Raw genomic sequence first — 25,814 nt, 5'->3', positions numbered from 1 at the left:
CTCATCGTCGGCGTAATCCTTTCAATTCACAACATTATGAAATAACCGCTTGACTGCCTCTTTCGCAACCACCACCACCACCACCACCGACAGTTGCCAGTGCCAGTGAAAAACCACTTAACCGAGGGTGACAAGCTCGCAATTCTCCGGAAACGGGAACCAGCTGATTCTAATCATGACGCTACCTGACCAACCCTCACTTTCCCACCGACTCCCCACCACCACCATTAAGGGGAATCACATAAGCCCTCCGAATTCCGGGAATGAAACAACCACCCATCACAAGAAGAGAAAAAAAAAATCAGCCGAAAGCCCAGTAGAACTTACTCACTCCACTCGCTCCTCGGTTCTCACCGGATCCGATCCGGTTCGGCCCGGGATATGCGTTGCGAAAGTGTTTGCGGCGGCGAGCTTACGTCATGCTTCTTTCCCGGTTCAAGAATGAAAACAGGTAGATTCCATCCGACCGCCCGACCGACCAACCGACCGACCGTCGAAGTGCAACCGAGAGCTACATGTGGTGGAAGAGGAGGAAGGGCCATCCTCCACCTGTTTGTGCTTGGAAAAGCGGAAAAGTTACCTACACCGTTCGGGAGCCGGAGCTTTTCCGGGGGCGTACGGGCGGTGGATGCCGGGTTTGAACAGGCGGGCGGTGGATGCGGGTCGTGCTGAGTAGTAGCATTCCCCGGATGTTTTGTGACGTCGACGTAGCATACATATAGGGGTATAACGGCGACGTCGACGTCGACGATGGCAGCAGCGATGCGATGGTGGATCCGACGCCAGCCGAGATGCGAGAGCGGCTTCTTGACGGTGGTCCTGACTCCTGAATGAAAATCGGGGCGCCTGCGCAGTTCTGCGAGTCGACGACGAGGGGGCATCCTGACGCGAACGTGACGAGCGTGGTCGTCGTTTCGTCGGCGAGTGGAAAGGAGAGAATGAGAAGAGAGCTACAGACCGAAAGCTCGCGGGTGCATCCTTGGAAGGCTTTTTGGGGAAGGATTTCTTGGGGTGAGGGGTGGTTCTGAGGAGAGGGAAGGGACGGTGCACGACTAGGACCTAGGAAAAAGTGGCTCACCGTTGGCGTTCGCTCATTCGCGTTTCATCCCTTGACGAGGCAGTTAGTGTGTTGTACACGGTTCCCGAACGCGCGTCATGGCCAAAGCGGCCTCCCAGGGTGGTCCAACTTGCCCCCTTATCATCATCATCACCAGCAACAGCAGAAGCAGCAGCACCAATAATAACAACTACCAACTGCAACAACAACAATAGCAACAGCTACCAGAACGGAGCCGAGTTGTGCGGAGTGTTAGAAGAACAGGACGGTTCAACCGTAGCAGGCGTTCGACTAATCCGTGTTCCGAACGGTGATTAGGTCAGTTCTTAAGTGGTTCTGAATCGTGAATCCTTCTTGCTCGGTGGATATTAAGCAAGTGTGTTAACCGAAGAAGTGCTTGTTTTCTGGATACCCAAGTACCAAAGTCGAAAAACAGTTCCCTGAGTTCTACAAAAACGGATTAAACTGAAGAAGATTCAAGTGTGTGCAAACTGTAGCGACTAGGAATGAAATTCTAGCTTACAGGATATTTCCTTATATCCACACATCCGCATACAGCGGCATACGTGAAGCGAACCCCCCGGAGAGAACGAGAGATACCCAGAGTCTATTTTTATACACTGACAAGTCCAGCGTTCGGTTCTGTCTGTCGGAAGCATCCGCTCCGAAGGAAGAAGATTTACGAAGTACGGCAAAAGAAGAGCTTACAAGTGTAAAACGGCAAGAGTCGCGAAAGAGGTGAAATCAAGTGAAAACTGTGTGCGTGTGTGCTTCGGCGAAGAGATTGTGATATCGGTGGGTTAAACACACAAGTGCTTCTCGGGATCGATCCGGATACGTCCGTGTCGCCTCCAGTAGTCGGAGGAGTCGGAAAATCACTGAAAACCCCGGCGCGTTCGCGACCCGTATTCCTCCCCACATTCCACGGCTCTCGGTTCTCCGGTTCTCGCAAAGGTGAAAAAGCAAACGGCGACAGGATAACAACTTCCACAATCGATATCGGAAAAGGACAGTGCGCGCTGTGGATTCATAACGGATGTGCTAAAAATAGACTGACAAAGCGGAGTGTACGATTGCATACCAGCCGTTGTGAGAGTGTGTCGAACAGCCGCCAGGCGGAAACGGACAATCGTAGGAAAGTGTAATAAGTAAAAACACATCCAAGCAGGCCGACCGCAACGCGGCCAGGCAGGTGAAAATTTTTCCGAACAAAGACGGCGGTGAAAATACCAAACAGGCGAGAATCGAAGTTGGCTTTGAACCTGTTGATTATTAACTTGTTACGTGTGCGTGAGTGCGGTTCGCCTGTTTCGCCGCTTGGGAGCGCACACGCAAGGTCACCCGTGTACGTGTGACTGCCTGTCACTGCTCCCTACCACTCGCTCTCCCCATCACGCTCCACATTCCTCCGTGTCTTTCACTCTCCTCACCCTCTTTAATCACCCTCAATCCCCCAAAAAAGTTCACAACTCCTCACCAGTTGTGATTGACTCGTAATCCACTGTACATAGTCCTTCCGGAACCACAAACTCCTAAGCCATGTTCCGTCGCCAAATCCTGCCGATCCTGGCGTACATGAGCGTGCTCTCCAGCACCTACTCTCTACACATGGCCCGCGATGCTTACATAAAAGCGCCACCCCCTCCTCCGGCCGCAGCAGCCCAGCTCCTAGAAGAACTGGACGACATGTCCGAGCTGTTAGCGGAAAACAGTATCCCCGCGGGGCCACCGCCTCCCATTCTGGTGCTGCCTCACATGAAGCAGCCCTCGTTATCCTCGACACCCTCCCACCACCAGCAGCACCAACACCATCACCAACAACAGGTGCTGCTCCCGGCGCCCCAGCAATCCGCCCCAGAAAGGTCGCCCCACGGCGTCGGGGTCGTAATCAATCATCTAACCAGTAACGAACTGCCCGAACTGAGTCCACCGGTGCCGGTGCGCCATCCGGTCGGACCCCTAGTTCAACCCCGCGGCCTACAGGAACTGTTCGGGGTGCAAAACAACTACGACCTGCGCAACACCCGACAACCGGCACCGAACCCCAACAACGGCGACATCAACAGCAACAACGATCTGAACAACAGCGACGAAGATCAGCAGCAGCAGCAGCGAAACCCGAACAACAACAAACGATCATCGCATAGTAATAGCAATGGCGGAGGCGGAGGAGGAGGTGGACGGGGAGGAAGTTCTATGGAGGCCACCGGGGGTGGCGGAGGAGGATCCATGGACAGTAGTAACAGCGGTAGTGGTGGAAGCAGTAGTGACGGAAGCGGCAATATGCCGACCATTCCGCATGATATGGCGAGCCAGCTGATGCTGCGCAGTGCACGAGGTCAGCGGCAGTACGACGTCCCGCAGATCGGTGAGTACTAAATAGTCGTATTGTATGCTTACAGATTGATCTATACTTAACCCTAGAGCAGTCACGTCTTCAACTTCCTTTAGCAACACGACACTCAAGCTGTGTACCATAAGCGTGCATTTTTCATGGTGCGTGAACTCAGTACAAAACGCGACTGCTCGCTCCCGGGTTAATCTACGCAGTATGAGGAATTTCTCCTCACTGGAACCGCATCATTGACTACATAAGTGACCCGAGTTTTTCAGCCCCTTCACGGAACACATTTTTTGCTCCCATAGAAAATCTAAACCGATATTCACACTTTTTATCTCTGTATGTTCTGCCTTTCAGCAGTAGTTTGATGATGATCTTAATTGAATTCATCAAAGTTTGACCGTTAGATAATAAGAGCAAAAAGTTCATCGCAAAATGGGACTAACAAAATCGGGTCCGTACTGTATTGGCTCTAGCGTCCTCATTCACTATGAAAAACGCGTTAAAGATTTGCGTTGTTCAGTCATTCCAATATATTTACATACATATTATGCTATACAGTCTTGCACAATACATGGATATCCTACGCCCCGCCGCTGCCGAACTCTAATTTTCTATGCCGATCTCAAAAACGCATTTATTTCTTGATTTATTGCATTACAATATTTCAAGCAATGGAGTCATCTGCATACATAGCATTTGTAGGGTCGTATTCAGCGGTGGTCCATTTTGTTGGTCCAAATTTATAACAGTTCTAAAAAAAGTGAAAGAGTTTGTCCTTCGAATTGATACGAGTTCACAAAGATACCGAGGGTTCCTGAAGATAACTGATGGCTGAAAAAAGAATCTAGGAATTCCGAAGATGCTAGTGATTCTGAAAAAAGGTTGTTGTCGTGTTCATCTCCAGAACTCTAGAAGATCCTTCGGAAATCCGAAGGTTTCCTTCGAGACATCTTCTAGGAGTTTCTTCGGGCATTGCTACAGAAGTTTCACTGAGACTTTTTGTAGTACTTCCTCTAGAAACTCCTCTAAGAGTTACTCCGAGTATTCTTTTAGGAGATCCTCCAGGAATTCATGTAGAAGTCTAGAAGTTTTTCCTGGGAAATCCTTTAGGAGATCATCTGGCGATTCCTCTAGGAGCACCTCCGAGAATTCCTCCACGAGTTCTTCAACGAGTACATCCGGGAATTCTTTTAAGAGTTCATAGAAATTGCACTGGAAATACTAGAAGTTTCATCCGATAATTCTTCAAGGAGTTTCTCTTGTAATTCCTCTAGGAGTTCTTCCGGCAATTTCTGTAGCAGTTCCTCCTGGAATTCTTCCAGAAGTTTCTTTAAGAGTTCTTCCGGAAATTCTTCCAGAAATTTCTCCGAACATTCCTCTAGAAGTTCCTGTGGGAATTTCTTCAGGATTTCCTCTAGGAATTCTTCCGGGAATTCCTTCCCGTTCGAGTTCCTTCCGGGATTCCAAAGGAACTCCGAGAATTTCGAGAATTACACTAAAAGTTTCACTGTGACTGTCTCTAAAAGTTCTTCCGGGAATTCGTCTGGAAGTACTTCCGGGAGTTCGAATATCTTCGAAAACACCTTTACGAGTTTCACTGGGAAAAAGTTCCCGAGGCAATTTTACTACGAGTTGCTATATAAGTTTTTTCTAGAACTTGCACTAGGTATGCCAGGAGAGCCCTTTAAGAATTTCCCCGAACGTTCCTCTAGGAGCTCTCCCAGGAATTTCTCTAGAAGTATCTGAGTTCATACGGAAATTTCTCTACGAGTTCTTCCGGGAATTTCGTCACGAATTTCTTGGGAATTCTGCTTGGAGTTCCATCGGGAGATGCTCTAGAAATCCGATTGGAAATTCCTCAAGATATTCTTCCGGGAAATCCATTAAGAGTACATCCGAGAACTCATCTTTGAATACCTCTGGTAATTTCTCTGCGAGTTCCTCCTTGAATTCCTTTTTGAATTGCTTCTGCAATTACTCTACGAGTTCCTCCAAAAGTTCCTCTGGCAATTACTTTACTAGTTGCTCTAAAAATATTTCTGGGAGTTGCACAAGGAATGCCCGAAATTTCCTCCGAGAATTCTTCTATGAGAAAAAATTTCTCTAAGAGTTCTTCTAAGATTTTTTTCCGAAATTCTTCCAGGAGTCACCCCAAACATTCCTCTAAGAGTTCATCAGGGAATTATTTTAGATGCTCTTTTGGAAATTCGTTTAGAAGTTCATCTGGGAATTCCTCTAGGTGTACTTAGAGGAATGTCTCTACGAGTTCCTCCGAGAATCCCTTAAACAGTTTATTTGGAAACTCCTCTAGAAATTCCACTGGGCATTCGTGTAGAATTTCTTCCGGGAATTCCTTTAGAAGGTCATTCTGGTTAATTTTTTGGGAAGCTGATTGATGATTTACCATAACAATTATTTCAATTATTTTCAAAAACAATGCGAAACTAAAAAAATAACTAAAACGTAACTATAAACATGTCATTGCATCTTCAAAATGTTGAGTTACTAATAAAACACTGATATTGATTAACGGAATTACCAAAAAATTGAAAATTATGATCACGCCGTTTCCCGACTCCCTGGGCAAAGTGTATCATTGTACTTGCCTCACAATGTACGAATTCATGCAATGGCAGGTAAAGAAAGCCCTTCAATTAATAACTGTGGACGTGCTCGAAGAACACTAAGTTGAAGCGAGGCAGGCCAAGTCCCAGTGGCTACGTAGAGCCACGAAAGAAGAAGAAGAGCTCATTTTCTCACGAGCTGTTTCAGAAATTAAAATTGGGATTTGTCCAAAGGTTCCTAAGGTTTATTTAGAAACTTCAGAAGAAAATTCTCAAGAGATTCTTCTTGAACTTTCTCCGGGGGTTTCGCCGGAAGTTCTTTCAGGTTTTCCTCCAGGGCAAGCATTGAAAATGCTCGGCTCACGAGCTGAGCGGTTCAATGTACCAAAACTAGCTGAGCCTGGATTTATTTTTGGAAATCATATTGTCGAGCGCATTTTTGTGAACGAAACCTTCACCAAGATAATCAGCTATTTTATTTTTCATATACATGTTTTTCTTTTTACCTGAGATCGGCGTTCATGCAAGAGGACCGTCTATTTATTACATAGGACTATTTTTCACGAATTTTTGCTTCTAAGATTAATTTCTTGAATGAATCCCTCTGACATGTAAAGCTTCTCAATCAATCCCTAATAAACCCTAAGGCAGTAAATGAACCGCCCAAGACAGTTGCTAAAGAGGAATCAAGTGACTAAAATATCTACACAAAATATGACCCTGAAGCGAACCACATCGTGCGGGGCCTTTTCTTCAAAGGAGGATTCTTTCAAGAAATCTTCAACTATAATATAATGCAATTTCTGGAAGAAATTCTCGTAATTTTCCTGGAGGAATATTAAAAAAATCCAGCAGGAATCTCTGAATGAAGCTCAGGGCATATTTCTGACAGAATCACAGCATCCAGAAATCTTTGAAGGAAATTCTCAAGGATTTTTTTGGAGATAACCATTTGAAGAATTTCAGAAGGAAAGAGTTTCCGCATTTTGAAGAAATTTCAAGTTTCTGAAAACACCCATGAAAAAAAAAAATGAGAAACCCGGTTACTGAAATTCTATTGTATTCTATTCTAGTGCTTGCACAGCCAGTATTGAAAAGCATCCTGGAAATATCAAAATTTCTTCTGATATTTTCTTGTCAGCATTAATATTTGCAGAATATCAGAGATGTGAAAAGTTTCTGTTGGCAACCGGATTCTAACCAAGAACCTTGACATCACCAGGCTCGCACGCTACTACTCAGCTATCGAACCAGTTTGAGAAACCCGCTTACTGAAATTCTTGAAAAAATCCCAAAAACTGTGGAGAAGTCTCCGGCGATTTTTTTGAAGGAATTTCAGAAAGTATCTGAGCAGCAATGTCTGAAAGAATCCCCGAAGTAATGTCTAAGGAAATCTTCGGAAGGATCCCTGTAGCATTTCAAGAAGTACTTCTGCATGAATCTCTAGAGAAGATCTGAAGAAATCCCAGGGAAACTGTTGAATGAATCTCGGGAGGAATTTCTGAAGAACTTCTTGGATAAATACAGAGGGTGGCCAAAATGTTTGGGATAGGCAACTTTATTACTCTTTCAAAAAAGTTCAACATGCTATAACTTTTCATAGTGTTCATCTGAAATTCTCAAATTTTGACAGTTTATCAACCTATTATATGCGCATCATTGGCACGATTGGTTAATGTTTCGCGAAGTTAGAACCGTTCTCGTAAAACGCTATTTTTTAGACAACCAATTTTTGAACGGAGATATGATCCGAAACCAGAGAACCAAATTAAATGAAATTTTGAACAATTGGCCGGGGTTCTGCTAAACCGAACTAAGCGCCAAAAAGATAATTCCGAGATAATTAAGCTTAAAGTTCAACCACTCACAAATAAACAACAGCGGAGATTATTTGAAACTTTTCCGCATACATATAACTTACAAGCCTTCATTAACCATCAGAAATGAAGAATACGTGTAAATTATTTGGAATCATTGATATAATTACATTTTATTTCTTGGTACTTTGCACTCAGTTCACTCTGGCTGATCAAAAACATCAGAAAATGGTTAATAGTTCAGTTTGGCTGAATGTGTTTTTTTTGTTTCAGATAAAACCAGTTGGATAGTGAAAAAAATCCCGATTTTTCATCGCCTATCAAATTCAAATCGATATCACTCTCAATCCTTTACATGAATCAAAGAGGACGCGTATAGTATGGTAGCACGAAGGTCTCAAAACAGTTAGAAATATGAACGGCGGAAGCCCTCCCAGCTCAGCCCTTCCCACCCATGCTTTTTCTTCATAAGCGGTGTATGCGGAGGCACAGAGCAAGAGTGATTATGTCAAACGATGTCCTTGCATGCCCTGAGGTCCTGAGATGTGAATGTGGAGCAATTGGTGTACTTCAAATTTATACTGGTCGAAGAAAACCATGAAAATGTTCTGCCAAAGTGCACTAAGTGCAAAAAAGTTTTCAAAAATATGAAAGAGATTTGAACTTGGATTATCTGAGTGATAACCAAGCGCGACACCTCTAGGTTATATTACCTTGCTGAAGGTCAGTCGTTAAGTCTGAATCAAGTTCTAAACATTCTTCTCAAGGATGGTTTTCGTGAAAACGCCATTTTTCGATCAGCCAAAGCGAACCAACTGTTTAATTTTTTTCAAGCTTTATTATTCTTATTAGGCTTGTTGTTCAATGACGGCTCCTGTGTTAAATTACCAGTATGAGGTGTATCGACATAACCCTGGTATTAAAAACCAGTTGGTTTTTGTATTATTGAGAATAAATTGATTCTAAAATGCCTTGGACTTGGTTCGGTCTGGCTGAAAGTGATTTGGAAAAATGGCGATCAGCGCCATCGAAACATAATTGGTTCTTCCAACACCCATATTTCTAATTACGTGTTCATTTCTCTTACAGATTGTTCCTATGAGTCGGTTAGAAGTTAGAAATCTGACGGGGATGAGGAGAACTTGAAATGTTCATCACCTGGATCACAACTAAAATATTTCGCTGATTCTATCGAATGGTTAACAGTTCACTCTGGTTGGATGCAAAATGACGTTTTGTATGTTCCGCCAAACAGAAATTTTGAATTTACTCCACGAAGAGCTGTCAGAATTACTGGATTTTTACATGGAAGGAAGATCATCATTTTCTTCACCCAATGGCTAAGAAAACTCAATTTTTCAAAAAATGGTCTTTAGTTCGGTTTAGCAGAACCCCGACCAATTGTGAGAGAAAAAAAGTTGTCCCAAACATTTTGGCCACCCCTGCACATTGGTCGGGCTCCATACAAAGGGGCGGCCAAAACTCTCAAAAATCGAAATTGATATTTTTAAAATTTATTTCACCTTATAACAAAGATAATGTATTGTAGTTTTATGATTCTTAGTTGAAAGCATACCAGCTTTTGTATTTCAATGACATTTTCACTGCCAAAGTGGCCTAAGTCATAAAATTAAAAAATGAATTATTCGAAAAAAGTAAAATAATAATATTTTGAGAATGGAATATATGTTTAATGTTATCCAGCATATGAAAGCTTGTTATTGGACTGTTTGAATGCACGCGTGGTGCAAAACTAATATGTCACAAAACTTTTCAAATTTTCATATATTGTACCTTAGAAATTTTTGTAGTTTTTAAGTTAAGAAACGGTTCGTGTCGTCGCGTGTCGCCGCAATTTCGAATAGTACATCTTAAACATCATGCTTAGGGCTGCATGAAAACGTTTAAATATTTTGCAGAAATTTGCAGTTTTTCAAATTAGAGCTATTTAAAAAAAAGTCATGTTTTTTCATATATTTTACGTTATTTTTCCATTTTTGACTGAAATAATATTTATTTTCCCACATTTTTCAAACGTTTTAAACAAACTTAATTGGTTTTGTTCGAAAGATGATTATTTAATTAAATTCAAATTGATTTTTTAACAAAAAACGCAAAAAATGTGGGGTTTACTGATTTTTTTAAATTTTTGAAGTTACGTTATTTTTGAATACCCCTTTTTAAACACTAAAAATACTATATAACATATTTAGACAACCTATAACTTCGATTAAACACATACAAAGAGTTTTGGCCGAACTTTATCTTTTTCCGACAATTGTGCCCTGTAGCTGGAAAAATTCTTCGGGAAGCTGTATGTGGAATTCCTAGAGAAAAATTCTAAAGATTAAAAAAAAAAATCCCGGAGGAATATTTGAATATTATTTTTTGATATTTGGAGCAATCTGTGGACGTATTTCCGGAAAAATAATAGATAAGCTTCAATAAGATCCATAGACGAATTTCCTAAAGGAATTCTTGTAGATTTTTTGAGAAAACATGTATGAATAGTCTCCTAGAACAATACTTGGACAAATTATAAGAATTCTCTCTAGGGAGATTCCTGGAAGATTTTCTGGATAAATCCCTTGAGAAATTCCTGGACCCATAACTCTGGGAATTTTAAATGGAATCTCTCGAGTAATTGCTGATCTAATCTCTAATGTATTTATTGAAAATAAAAAACGTGCACAAATTTCTGGAGGGATTTCAAGAATTTTTCTTGAAAAAATTTAGAAAAAAAAAATTCGAAATATTTTTTTAAGGAATTCCTGTAGAAATTTCCGAAGAGAATCCCTAAAAGATTTTTTTAATACATCAGGAATAACTGATGGAAGAAACCCATGGAAATCTATCTGAAAGGATTCTTAGAGAATTTTTTGTAGAAATTCTTTAGATTTTCTGAAAAAAAAAAACTGGAGGTGCTTCAGAAAACAGCCTTTGTGAATTTTTAGACCAAATTTACCGGAGAATTTCTGAAGCAACATAAGCAGCAATTTTGGAAGAAACCTCTAGTAGATTTCCTTTAGGAATCCTTGATCAAATTTATGAAGGAGTCTTATAAAGAATTTCTGAAGGAATTTCCAGGGAAACCTCCAAAAATCCAAGGAAGAAATTGTAAAGGAAAGTTTGAAACATTTCTGATGAGCCTGGATGATTTTCTAAAGAAATCCTTGGAGAAATCTATGGGGGAATTTTTAGCTTTCATTTTTTTTTTTGAAGGAGTTGCTGGAAGCATTTCTGAAGAAATCCGCGGAAGAAATCTCATACTGATTTCTGAAACAATTTAAGGAGATATTTCTGAAGAAACGTATGGGAGCTTCAGGTGAGGATTTTTTGAAGAAATTTCTTAAAGATCCTCTAAATGAAATTCTTTAATTTTGGTGCCGATTGGATCACCCCTCGGCCTGACGCTGCACCCCTCGTCTTTGACAGTTTAAGATAAATCCAAGTTTCCCTCCCTTTTCTTAATTTATAGCTTTGGATCTATAACATATACACATTTCCGATCATCAGCAGAAAATTGTCAGGGCAATCCAGGAAAAATATTATTTTGTTTTCGATGCAGTGTTGTCAAACATGATATTTTTAAATTTATAAATTTAAAAACGATTTTTCTTCGAATGAGTGTATTTGTTGTTGTTTATTTAACTTATAATTTCGAAAGAGGGAAGAGCCCCTTGCAAAATGAGTGTATTCAAATTTCAAAAAATTTGATTCCATCCTGTTTATCAGACATTTTCCAATTATAAAAGCTTATTTACTCCCCGAGGTTATTTGGGCCGTTCCAGAGATACAGCATTGTTTAGATTGGAATCGTTTTTCTTTTATATCAAATTGGTCCAACTTACAAGTTTCGCTAAGAAAACATTATACGATGTAATATAAAAATGGCTTGGGCTGATTTAGACGAACATAGGCAGAACATTTTAAGAAAAAATGTGACAGTGTTGCCCGTTTTTCAATTATGTCTAATGGATAATAATAAATAATTAAAGTTTATAATGTATCTATCAAAATCCTCTTTTTAGTTGTTGTTCTATCTTTTAATTAAATATTTCTACGGAAGTGTTGCCAAATATAGCGATGCTTTTGTAAAAAAAAACTAATTCACGTAGGATATTTTATCCAATAGTGGACCCCTCTTATTTTTTTCCTAAATTTCCTGCTCCTGGGGGACGACGGCTCATGTTCCTAGACAGTAGTTTCAAATGGTGAAATTACGTCAATAAGCGATAATTAGCCTTTCTGAACAAATATGTAAATGCTAACAAGTCTAAGGGTCCACCATTGGTTAAATCTAAGGAGGTCCACTTAATATAAAAGCTTTATTATAGAGACTTAAAAAAAAAAGAAAAAATGCTTAGAATCGCAGAACTTAGCACAAGTTTTAGATTTCTGGAGGATTGCATTGCAAAACTTTTAAACTTGTTAAACAAAGTGCGTAGATTACTAAATTTTAGAGAAAATAGAAATAAAAATGGATTGTTCAGAAGCTATAAGGACGGATGACAATGACGGTCAGGGGTCATGTTTTTGTATTCTGAGCTCAAAAAACTGAACTTTACTCAACAACTCAAAAAAGACGGTTTTCCGAATTATAGAAACATAAATTGTCACAATTTTTTTACGAAAAGGAGCTAAACCATCCTAGAGCTGAAAATCTCATTTATAGAGACAAACAAACAAGCACAGACAACAAGTTATGAAAGTGATGTTAGTTAAAATGTTGTTCCCAAACGTTTTAGACAGCACGAAGACCTGGAGATCGACAGTAATTGTAGATGACAGTAGGTATTATGGAAAGAACTTAAAAAAATTTCTTGAAATATTTTCTTTGAATTACAAGCTATTGATAAAATCGAAAACTTAGCAGAATCATAAAAAGTCCAAGTGTTAATTTGAGAGTCTTTACAAAAGAATTTAAAATTGCGAAAATTTAAAAATTTTGAAAAGTTCGAATGTTTTATGAGGATATTAGGAATTCCGGAAAATATTTGTAGGCTTTGGAATATTTACTTTTTAATAGAAAATTTAGAAGAGGGAAACCCCTTTGACACTAGTTTCACTATAAACAATACAAAAACAACTAAAAATGTATACTGCCTTCAATAATAAGAGTTTGTTCTTTGTGTTTTGGCTCAAGAGCCTGTGGCGAACCTGAGAGATGTTCACGGCGCACCAGGGCGCCGCGGCGCACAGTTTGGAAAGCACTGTACTATAGGATAATTTAAGCCAGATTTGAAATGATTTCATGAGAAGTATAAAGTGTTTTAGTATGTTTTTTTTGTGCAATATGTAGGAAAAATATGAAAAGGAAAATATGACAGTGTTGCCAATTCATCAAATATAGGAATATCAATATATATAAAATGAATTCCTGCCTGTCTGTCTGTCCCTTATAGACTCGACAACTACTGGGCCGATTGGTGTGAAAACTTGTATGCAAGAGCTTTTTTTTGGGACCGGAGAAGGTAGGAGACCCCTTCTTCAAGTATTTTGGAGCAGGAAGAACTAAAAAGTTACTTTTTCTCATATTACTGGTTACTAGTGAGTCACTTGGAGTAACCTCGATGACACCACTGTGATGTAGTTCATAGCCACAATAATTTTAGTTACGACTTTACATAGCAAGGACTAAATTTCAGCATATTTTGCACGACCCTAAAAACCTCACAAGTTCAATATGAGGGGCCCAGATCCAAACAGGTGTAAGTGATCATTTTGACTATTTTGAGCTCAGCATATAAAAAAAACTCTTCAAATTTCAAGTTTTTAGGAACTTTTTTAAGATTGTTTTTACGATGATTGAAAGAAATCTCGGACGATTTTGAAACTTTGACTTCTGCAGATTTGAAGGATTGAAACATCAAAATTTGCAACAACATTGGCGAAGAAGGAGTTCACTTTTATCAAGGGGTTGATGCTATACAGCCATTTTTCTCTCCAGCCCCAAATGGTTAAGTTCAACAACAACAGGCCTTCTCAGGATCTTCACCGGTGTGTCTCAAGAAACCTCTCAACCTGCAATCAATCGCACTGTTGCCAAGCCGGAACCCGTCGTCGGAAAATAAGAACAAGACTAGGAAGCTTCTTCCTGTCGTCCCCACGCAAAAAAGTACCCACTTTTCCATCAAACTCACTTGGAAAGTTTATCCATCAACCGTAGTCGACGTCGTCATCGCCTGACTACCTTCCTACAGGCCCAACAAGTCTGATTGCGCTCGCTGGCCAAGGAGAGGGCAAATGAAAGTGCAACAATCTTATCGTGACGAGGAGGACGACCACGATGATCGTGTCCGCCTTGTGCCAAATGCGAAAGTTTATGACACGCCATCCGCTGCGCTGCGCTGCCTGCCGTGTTGACTCGCGAGGAAATTGCTTTGAAAAGTCGATTAATTTGTCTTTCGCAAAACAAAAAACCGAAATGTATGGGTGGGAAGCGGAGGAGTTCTGCCTGTTTGTGCTTCCATATCTCCTCCTCTGTTTGTGAGGAAATTGAAGAGAATCAATTCCAGCCAGTTGATGGTATCAAGTCGCTGAATTGTGCTTGTACCTTTTTTTTTACCACTCTGGCATTTCATGCAACTTGTGTAAGAATATGCTTATCCATTTGAGCCATCAACCTCAGACATTCTGTAAGACCTTGCTGAGGGTATCTAGGTTCTATCTCCGATACCACCTGAGGTATTCCCTGAAGAAAGTGAACTTGTGATGCATTGGGACCTATAGTCACGGCATTTCTGGAAGTTTTGAAAAGCGTTTTCCCAGCGGCGTTTTTTCTCCCATTCTACCGGGTTCCTTGCTGCAGCATTGCCGCTCTGTTCATTTCCTTCAAAATCGCTCTGCATTGCTCTACGAACCATTCGTTCCATTGACTTCGTTCCACGTACCCGATGGTGCTCTTGTTTGCGTTGTTGATGGATGCCTTACTGCACTTTAGCAGTCGTATAGAGGGGACAGTTTCACAATCTTTAGTGGTTAAGCTCGATGTTAGCGCCACAATAGGTCCTGACGTCGATAATATCGGAAAAGTGCCGTCCAACAATTAGAAGCTGGTCGATTTTCGAATCCGGTGCTGTGACAGTCGGATTGACTCAAGTCCCAGTCTATATTACGCGTTACGCATCCTTTACGCGTATTTTTATTATAGATTTCCAACACAAATTCGTTGACATTTCATGGAACAATTCGTTCTTGTCGCTATACTTTGGCCGTTCCTAAACCGATCCAGTAGTTCCGAGAAATTGAACGACATGCTAACGGCTTTAGCACACACCAAAACGATGCTGCTTCCTTGCTCTCCACATTCCAGTCCAACCACTTCACAGTCCCAACCAACAGCAGCAGCAGCAGTAGCAGTAGCATCCGAGTAAATGATAAACTTTTACTTAGCACTCTCCAACATCATCCAGACGACAAGAACAACAACAACGCCAACAACGGTCGGTCGTCGGTTATATCTCGCATTAGGCATTCGGAGGGATGTTCTCAGCTACACTCGAGCTGGCTGGCTGCTACTTCTGGAAACTGAACGCCCCATGTTTCCCAGCTCGTTGGCTAGCAGGATGGTTGGCTGGCTGACGGGCTGGCTGGCGCAATTGGATCTCGTTGTGCACTCACATTATCCTCGGAATTTATTACCCATGCCATATTTCATTACGGACTTTTTGGCACAGGCGACGTGTGCGACTCCCACGCGCGGACTGTATATAGGGTGGCATTCGTCGCAGCGCCATCGCAGAAGGCAGGAGCAGCAGCAGTAGAGTCGAGTATTTTTCCACTCCCCAGTTTGGGGTTTACGAACTCGTTGAGTGGATGCTAGGGTCTTGAACATTCGGAGGTGACTTGCTCATCTGAGCTTTATCAACTGCTAATGATTTTATTCATTACAACGTTTTCTATTTTTGTTAATCAAACGCGAAAGAAATGTTTTACCGGTGTGATTGTCAACTCTTTGGTGAACTCTAGTAGAATTTCTAGAGCAATATTTTTTACAGAAACTTTCATTTTGTATCGAATTTTTGGAAGCTTTTAAATAGAACTTTCTGGTTACTCAAGATGCTAATGTATGCTGAAAAGCAACTTCAGGCTATAATTTAATTCCGAGGAGTAAGGATGGGAAATGCAACGGAATTTCCGTCCATGAGCATTATCAATCTAAATTGCTGATCAGTTATGGAAAGTTAATTAAGTCAGTGATAAATATTTTCCCTAGGAAAAGTGAAATAAGCAAATAGCAAAATGACATTTTCATGACATTTCCTATTCCAGCTGAGGATCATCTTATATAGCTTTCAAGCAACTTAAGAGACTTACACTCCTATTTAAAACGTTGCCAGAATAGTTGTTAGCCCTTTAAAGGGCTTCTCTCGCATAGAATATATGTAAATATTCACACTAATGCCATCGGGCCTTAGAAGTTGTAATAATGCTCAATACATTTAAAATTGCTGGCCCAAAAAATCGGTGTTTGCTGATGGAAAAAAAAAAATAATTCATAAGTAGATTCCCGGAAATTCCACCAAAATTCTTCCAGAATTTCAATAACCGTTTCTGTAGCTTCTACAGATTCGACAGATTAATACACAATTCCTTGCCAACGGATAACCAAGAGCAATTTGTAGAATAATTACTTTAAGAAATTAATCCATAGTTTTCATAATTTCGTCAGTATTTTTTTAAACCCATCCCACAAATTTGTTCAAAGTGCCTTAGAAAATTATTTCAAGTGAACCTTCATCAATTTATTTAAAAATTCTTGTGGAAATTCCTATGGAAATCCTTTCTGCAATAAAAAAATAACAGTGCTGCTCCGCCGAAATTTCTTTAGAATTTTGTCAATAACTTTCTCAAAAAAATCCTTTGGGGATTGTTTTGATGAATTCTAAAACAAAATCTTTGGTAACGTTTTTGACGTTTCCTTCAGCTTCAATTCCTTTTATAATTTTTTGAGCAATTTCTTGAAGTTCCTTCAAAGTTTTATTTCAGAATGCCTTCGGGTAACTGATAGAAGATTGCTTTCAGCATTTTTTTATGATTTCCCTCGGCAGCCATAGTAACTTTTTTCAAAATTTAACCCGGATTTATTTCCAGGGCATATTTTATGATTTTTTTTTTTGAGAAACGTACGACAGTTCCTTCAGGAATTTGAGAATTTAGAAATTGGACGATAGTTTCTCTTGGAATTCCTCCCGTTATCACTTTAGGTATACATCCGACAATTTCTTCTGATGCTCTTCTTAGAATCCTTTTGACAAATTCTTGATAAATTCCTCTGTTAGTTTCTTTAGAAATACTTCTGAAAATTTCTTTCAGAGATTGCTCTAATAGTCTTTTGATGAATTTAATACCATTTCTTTTGAAAATCACAGGCCATTTTCAGATAGCTTCCTCTAAGGGGTTTTTAAAAATATATATATATATCATCATAGATCCGTTGTTAATTATGAAAATTATGGAATTTCTTCGGAAAGCCCCAAGGAATTTTGAATGGGAGTTTTTTTTTTGCTATTTTCCAAAGAAGCTCCTCAGACAGTTTTTCAAGAAAATCCTCTCGCAATTATTTTGGGAGATCCTCATAAAAGATACTCTTAAGGGCATGCTTTGTAGAATCTCAAGATGGCCACAATGACCAACCTTTGCAGCTACTTACGATTTTAAGCGCAGAAATCTCATAATAAACTGATCCAGCGCACCGGATATTCTTATTTAAAGCTTATTGCAAGTAAACAAAACAAATAAACACACATTATTACTAGCATTTATCTTGATATTTTTGTATCTGAAGTTCTGGTGCTAAATTGAATGGGGTTTCCAAGACGTTTGTCTTTAAAGAATTTATTCTACGAGTGTAGAATTAGCATTTAAGTTAAAATACACATTAATAAAAACAAAAAAAAAAATATACTACAATGTTCTAGTTTTTTTCTGCATTTTTTAAGGTCGAAAGCTTGAATTTACTGAATGCACCTATCAGTAATTTCGTCAAGTTTTTTTTTCATAAACTTCTTAGGTTATTTCTTGAGAAATGCCCCCAGAATATTCGGTGGAAACTTTTTGAGGAATTCTTACAGCAATTCAAAATCAAATTGCTCCGGAAATTCCTTTCTTCGGGAAGCAATTTCTACTGAAGCATGCACGTGCAATTTATTGATAAATTCCTCTGACAATTTACTAAGGAAATCCTTCGGCATTTTTCCAGCACACTTTAAAAATCCCACAAATCTACAAGGAATCTGAGCAGCTATTTTCAGAAATTTCTTAGACAAAGTTTTTCCTCTTCGATTTTTTTTTTGTTTTGAAAATCATCTTGCGATCTCTTAAGGAATATATCTCAAAAAATTATCCAACATTTTGTTTGAATATTCCTTTGACAAATTCTTCAGGATTTTTTCTGATTATATCTTCAATGATTTTTCCTCTGGTTTCTTCAACAACTCTCAACAGTTTCCCTCCAATAATTTCTTTAGAAATTATGAATTTTACATTTTTTTTCAAAAATACTTTCTGAAATGGTTGGGCATTGTTGTATCTGAAGAATATGGAATTTTCGAAGGAAATTCTCTATTAAGTCTATAAAATAAACTGCCGAATTTGACACTAAATTGTCGATGTCTTTTCTAAAAAAAATCGTTCAAGTAATTGAAGAAAATACCAGAGAATTCCTAAACAAATGTCGAAAGAACTAATTGACCGAATCTTTTAATGATGTTCAATGTTCAATGGTAATTCCTTTAAAAATACAAGCAAGGAGATATTATACATTCCTTTGAAAAACTTCTCCGACATTCTTTTCTTTTTTATAAAGGCTTTCGGAGATTCCTTCAGTTATTTCTGAAGCAATTTTACCCCTGGTATGTTTTGGTCAAGTGCTAAGTGGAAATTTCTTCTTACGGAGCTCTCCGTCATGTTTTGAGAATTAAGGAATCCAAAAATTCATTTATGAAATTGTCTGGTAAGGAACTTGCACGGTAATTTCTTCAAATCTCAAAAAAATAGTTATCTTGGTTCCTTATAAGCATTTTTTATGAATTCTTGTAAAAGCCCGGAATGTACGGTGCCATTTCTAAATAAATTTGCCGGGGGTATGCTTAAGGCGAAACTGTACGAAACTGTATTTCCTCAGGTTTTTTCATAATAAAGCGTTATTTCAAGAATCGGTATCTTTATATTTTTAAAGACTGGTATTTTTTTGTTTTTTTTTTTTCCTGGAGAAGTTTTTTAATTTTACAGAAGCCATTTCTTTGGTCAGAAGGTTGTTTTTGTTCTTCCCTATATATGAGGATAGAAAGCATTTAAGAAAATATTGCTTCGTTGTTTAAATTTAAAAAATAAAAATAAAAAAACAAAAAATGGAAAAATTCGTCTAGTTTTGCCCTGAAATAATTGTCAGAAGAATTCTTTTAAAAAATATCCGATAAACCTAATAATTGCCGGTCGGATTCCTTAAAAAAGTCTGTAAATTATGCATAAATTATGCAGGATGTTCTGGAATTATTTTAAAAAAAATCCAAAAACTTGCTTAAGTAAATTCCGGTAGAATCTTTTCAGGAATTTGCGATATGTTCCCCATTTTTCACTATGAGCACTTGCATAGTTATCAACGGAGAGCATCCTCTGCCAATGACTATTTTGCATGTGTATATCGTGTGGCCTTCGTGCCTGCCCCACTCTATGCCCAAGGGAGGGAAGTAAGTTTTCATTACGAAAAGTTCCTAGACTGATCGGGAATCGAACCCTTCACCCACAGAATGGTCATGCTCAATACCAAGGCCATTACAGCTGTGGCAATGGGGGCCTTCTATGCTTGTGCTTTCGTGTAAAAATTTATACCTGACTACATACATAAAATCAAATACATTATTAAAATCCATGCAACTTTATTCCCCCAACGTTCTATTTTTAATGCTGTAAAACAACTAAGCAACGCATTCCCCTGCACCGTTTACATTTCTCCCGTCCGTCACAAAATAAAAGGCAGCGGCGCGTGCTTGGCATCCGGCGCGGGCCGTGCGTGGGTGCCTTCCTCGGCCGAAGGAAAAACCGTCAACAGCTACTGATGCCGATCCCGGCGAACATGAGGAAGCTCATCATGTCGGGGCTTATTTATCCAGAACACGCGGACGGACACTGAGAGGCAAGGCGAAGGCAGGCACGACACACTCCCAACCGAAACAGGCTTGGGCAGGGCCCGGCGAGCCGAGCGGGGTTCAGCGGAAGACACACAGTTTCATTGACTTGGGAGAATCTCCCTGGCTCTGGCACCAGCACCTCCACCATCGCCTCGCTTTCGTCGACTTCAACGACAACGACAACGCTTTGTGCTGTGTGTGGGCGGGCGAATCCTCATGTTGAAGCTAATTTTCGGATAAAATAATTAATATACGAATGAAGATTGATGTCCTCACGACACACAACATTAAGTTCGGCGGTTTGGGTGTAGAGTAGAGTAGACCCATCCTCTAGCTGGTAGAGGATGTTCTGCTTGAGCTAGTTTTCTGCGGTCTAATGATGAATGATTGACCGATTGGGGTTTTGATTTCTGGGGTTTCGGTTGCGGTTGCAGTTTTGACGTTGTTGGCCACTAAATACTTACACACAATCTACGGAAAAGCTTCTTGGCATATCTAATTTCTGAAAGATATTGTTTTGAAAATGTGCACAAGATTTCCAATGTACTGCTGTCCTGACATTGAAGCCTCCTGTTCAGTGCTGTGCAATTGATAATGACTAACGATACTCACTGTGACCCTAACTTCAAATGTCAATAACCGATCATCAAAATAGAGCTGGACCACGCCAAAGCAACTCACTAACCCCCATGTCAGTCTGTATCAGCAACATCCAGTAGTAGTGAGTGTCTCTTTTTCTTGAAACGCACGATAAAACACAAAGCTTTGACTGAATGAATTGTTGGTCTGCGTCTCACATTGATGTTCATTTAGCGTGTTATATTTGTATTTGAAGCGATGGGTACTAATACTGACCACGAATGACCGTCATTTTTATTCTTTCAAACACTTAACCTAATTTACAGCTCTTTTGTCCACTAGGGCACTGCGTGAGCGATTCCAATTGGAAGCTGCACTTTGAACCGCGCCTAAATGTTTTCTACTCTAATTCTACTATATCGAACTGGTTGCCGTTGCGCTGCTTCCACTTTCTACCCTATCATGATGAGCACGAGGATGTTGATGGGTGACCGTTGGTTGTTCTAATTTCCAGTCCGATTATGGGTCCATTATGAGTTGCCGGTTCGCCGATGTCCAAGTATCCGGGTTCGTTTGAGCCATGGGCTCAGAAGCGGGTCAGTGTCAGCTGCTTTCAGGGGGAAAGAGCAACTGACGAAAGTGCCGGGGCTGGGACCGAACCCATGACCATCTGCTTATGAAGCAAACGTGTGACCAATTGCGCCACGGGCCCCGGCTAATGACCGTCATTCACAGCTAATGCTTCTACGAATTCCTCCATGAATTTCTCCCGGGATTCTTTCAGAATTACTCTTGAAAACGGCTACGCAATCTTTTATTAAGGAAACGATAATTTCAAAACTGCCCAACCTTTCGACTCGAGGTTAGTGTCTTTTTCAGAGCGACTGCGGAGCCGTTTCTAAGAGAAAGTTGAAACTTGATAGTCGAACCTGCAACAGAATATTTCACAATTACTTTAGGGATTCCTTCGTTAATTTCTCACAGGGTTCATTTATGAGTTTCTGTACAAATATCTCCTAGATTTCCATTAGAGATGCCTCGCGGAGTTTTACCATTGATTTTGCCCGGGAGTTTTTTTCCAGGGATTTCTTTTGGATTTTTTTCCCGGAATTTCTTCAACGAGTTCCTTCTACACTATTTTCGGGGATTCCTACACTGTTCATTTCTGAATTCCATGTGAAAATTTCTCCTGCAAATATTTCAGGGATTTCTCCAAGATTTTTATTTTCTGGAATTCCATTAGAAATTCTCGCCGGAATTTTTATTTACTCCTCCCGAGATTTATTAACTGATATTTTCTGGCATTTCACCAGAGACTCCTCCCGAGATTTCATTAGGTGTTTTTTCCAGGATTCCTTCTGAGATTTTTTCATGGATCTTTCCCGAGGGAGCATCAAGAGTTATTCCAGGAATCTTCTTGGATTTTCTCCTGGGACTCCTTTATGTATTTCTCCCAGGTTCCCTTAACAGATTCCTTCAGGGATACTTTCAAGAACTCCTTCCGGGATGCCTTTAGGGATTTCTCTCGGAATTCTCTCGTTGATTCCTCCAGAGATTCTACTAGGGATTTCTTTCTGGATTCTCTTATGGATCATCCACGAGACTGCATCATGGACTTCCAGGATTTATCTTGGGATTTCTCCAGAGAGTCTTTCCGGGATTTTTTCCTAAAATTTTATCCGGGTTGCATTCAATGATTCTTTCTGGGATTTTTTCATTGACCATTTTTATGTTTCCTTGTAAGATTCCTTCTGAGATATTCTAGGGATTATTTCAAGGATTCTTCTGGATATTTCTTTAGAGATTTCTCCAAGGATTTCTGTGGATATTCTTTCATTGATTTTTCTTGGATTCCCTTAGGGATTTCTCCAGAGACACCTTACGGAGTACTTCCGGGTATTCATCTCGAAATCTACTTAGGAATTCTTCTAGGATATTCTCATAGATTTCTCCAGAAATTTCAGAAATTTCTCCCGAATTTCCGTCAAAAACCCTCTAGGGATTTCATCGGGGATTACTTCCTGGATTTTTTTAATAATCCTTCAGAAAAGTCCTTTTTTGGATTCCTTTAGGGATTTCATCTGGAAATCCTTCTAAGATTCTTTTATTGATTTTTTGCAGTTTAAGGAAGGAATAAATTTATTTAGGGTTTTTTTTTATTGAGATTCACCCTGGATGCTTTTATGAATTACTTCAAACATTTATTCCGTTGTTTATTCTGGTCTTCCTCTTGAATTTTTTTCTGGGATTTCGTCTGAGATTCCTCCATGGATTTCTTCGGGAATTCCCTAATTTATTTTTCTTGGCATTCCTCTAGGGTTTATTCTTTTGATCATTCCTTCAGGAATTCCTCCTGAGATTTCTCAAGGGGTTCCACCAGGATGGTTTCATATATCTCTCCTGAGGTTCTTCCAGGGATTTCTTTAGGAGTAACTCCCATATTATCAGAGATTCCTTCAGGGATTTCTTCTGTGCTCCTTTCATGAATTCCTTCCGTAATCTTCCTGGAGTCTTTGATTTACCTTTTTTTTGGGTTTCTGCTGGTTCGACGCTTCAGCGTGCGACCGAAACGAGCTCTCAACGTATACTAAATAGACACCGGCAACACATACGGTTCGGTGACTAGGTATGCGTAGTGCGAAAGTAAGTCTCGGTACTATAAAAATTATTCGTTCTCGCTTGTAAAAGTGGAAGGAGATTTCAGATATTCTTTCAAGGGTTCTTGCTGGGATTACTTTAGGGGTTTCTCATAGCTTTGCATTAGAGGTTAATCTCGCGATTCCCACATTGGTTCTTCACTGATTACCTTTAATGGGTTCGTTCAGGATTCTTTCATGGATTTGTTCCGAGATTCTTTCAGGAAATCCTTCTGGAGCTCTTTAATGGATTACTTCAACCCATCATTCATGGATTTTAAAAGGCATAAAAAGTCAGGGATGGCAAAAATACTTTTTTCTCTTTTCCGTTCATCGATACTGGCAGTACAATAAAAACTAAACAACGGCAGCACCAATACCATCCGACGCCGCGCCGACGGCAGTCAAGCAGACGCTTGATGGTTTTCGCTTCGCCACGAAAATATTTATGAGCAGTCATGCTGAGGCGGGTGATTGCGATAAATGTCAAATATTTTCAACTGCTAATAACTCACTTGTTTTAATAAATAATTTGAATCGATTTGCACAAATAGCTAGAGCACACTCCTAGCTTTGTGATGCATGTAAGGAAGTTTGTCTAGAAGCGGTTTGAAACGCAGAAAAATGCGAAAACGGGAGAGACAGAAATTTTTGTCGTCGTTGTGCTCGAGTACTGGCGCTCTCGCGCTTGGAAACCGTTTCGAGGAAGAAGGCTGCAGGAAAAAAAATGTTATGACATTTATTTTTCGAACAGTTCGAGTTTGGCTGGGCCTACAATGTTCGTGTGGAAAAATGTCAAATGTACAGCCGATAACCGTTTTTTCCAGTACATTTCTCATCCCTGATAAAAAGTGTAAAACTTGTGCAAAAATTAAGCTTGGACTATGATGAGGAAATCTAGCTCGCGAGAAGTCTTGCCCCTGGGCATGTTAGGTGTAGCTAAGGAAGTTTCCAGAACGTTCTCGGAGAGCCTAAAAAAGGGGGTTCCAAGGGGCTTCAGAGGATTTCAGGAGCCTTTTAATGGCGTTCTGTCAGGTTTTCTTGGCATTTTATTGGGACTACGGAGAACTCATGGGCATTTAAATAGTATTAAGGGGCTTTAAGGGCAATTTAGACCCCCTTAAAGACTTACAAGAGGAGTGAGGGGTGTTTCAAGGCATTTTAGAGCCATTTCAGAGAGCTACAGGGGGTTTCACGGACATGTTACGGACGTTTTAGGGGCGTTTAATAGCATGTCAGGGGCGTTTCAAGGGGGTTTCAGGTGCATATCAGGGGTATTCCGGAGCCTATTAAAGACGTTCAAAAGGGGTTTCAGAGGCATTTCAATTTGATTATGGTGATTTCAAGAGCGTTTCAATGGGGTTACGGAGGTTTCCAGGTAGGGTCATATCAGGGTCGTATAAGGGTGCTTCAAGAATACCCTTAAATCAAAGGGCATTTCAAGGGCGTTTCAAGATATTGTGATGGGGTCTCTGAAAATCCTCTGAAATTTCATGCAATGCCTCCGAAATGCTCCTCAAAACCGCATGACATGAACCTCATGTAACGCACCTGAAATGCCTCCAAAATCCCCCGAAAACTCCCACAGATCAACGCACCTGATCCTCAGAAACCCCCGAAAACGCCTCCGTAACGTGTCTGAGTCCCGCCAAAAAAGCTCTGCAACCTAAAAAAATGCCCCCAGGATCTCCCCAAAATCACCTCGGATCCCATGCATCTGAGACCCTCCGAAATCCTGAAATGCCCTTGTAATCCTCTTACGACACCTCTGAAATCAGCCTAAAATGCTCTGAGACTTCCTGAAATGCCTCCGAAACCCCCTTAAGACTCCCTAGCGCACGTGGGATCCTTGAAAACCTTTGAAAACATAAAAATACGTCGAAAATCCTCTGAACTGCTTTCGAAAACTCCCTTAGACCCCGCTGCTTTCGAAAACTCCCTTAGAAATGCCTCCGAAACCCCCTTAAGACTCCCTAGCGCACGTGGGATCCTTGAAAACCTTTGAAAACATAAAAATACGTCGAAAATCCTCTGAACTGCTTTCGAAAACTCCCTTAGACCCCGAAACCCCCGATCTCCTGGTACCCCGTTGAAACCTTATGCGACTCAAGTGGATAACTGATTACAAGTGGTAGTCGAAATACGCGTATCTGTCAAAGGGTAAGGAAAAGAGGGTAGAATTTAAAGGTACAAAACTGATTACACTCATTCGTAAAAGCCGTTGCCATTAAACCACCAATCCCATCTCTTCATAAACTAGGTGTGTGGAAGCAGAAAAAAAAAACATAATTTTCCATTAGCGCAAATCCCATCGATTTGAGGGCAGATCTTCACCTTCAAGCCGCAGTACATCAATCACAAGACTCCCACTTTGCTCTATTTACGCGTGTCAAGTTCATTACAACAACGGCCCCCCAATGCCAAATGGAATCTGAAACCTGAACACATTGCTGGCTAGTTGTCCTTGTTCCTACCCACCACCACCACCGTCACCATCCTGATGCTCTGATCGCCATCGTCGAAATGGCAATTTAATTAGTCAAATTGGTACTCGTATTCTGGGTAGGGGGGTGGTATCCAGCGCCAGCCAGGGGTGTGAGTCATTCGTAGTCATATCTGCCGCCCCTGTCGCCGTCGTTCGTTGCTGTGCTGCGTAGCTCTGAATGTATAATTCAGTGAGTTT

At 40.3% G+C, this 25,814-nt stretch overlaps 1 protein-coding gene across 1 annotated transcript in view; it reads left to right on the top strand.

Moving 5' to 3' along the window:
- Positions 1-520: 520 nt before the first annotated feature.
- Positions 521-25,814, top strand: part of LOC109421901 (putative uncharacterized protein DDB_G0286901) — a 223,122-nt gene continuing 197,828 nt past the window's right edge. Inside the window, exon 1 of the mRNA XM_029874846.2 lies at positions 521-3,425. Coding sequence (XP_029730706.1) covers positions 2,597-3,425 — 829 coding nt within the window. The 5' untranslated portion in view covers positions 521-2,596. The remainder of the gene's footprint in view (positions 3,426-25,814) is intronic.

The sequence above is a fragment of the Aedes albopictus genome, chromosome 3 (assembly GCF_035046485.1).
Source record: "Aedes albopictus strain Foshan chromosome 3, AalbF5, whole genome shotgun sequence".
NCBI classification, from domain to species: domain Eukaryota; kingdom Metazoa; phylum Arthropoda; class Insecta; order Diptera; family Culicidae; genus Aedes; species Aedes albopictus.
The sequence above is the reverse complement of the archived record's forward strand: the minus strand, read 5'-3'. Positions and strand labels throughout refer to the sequence as shown.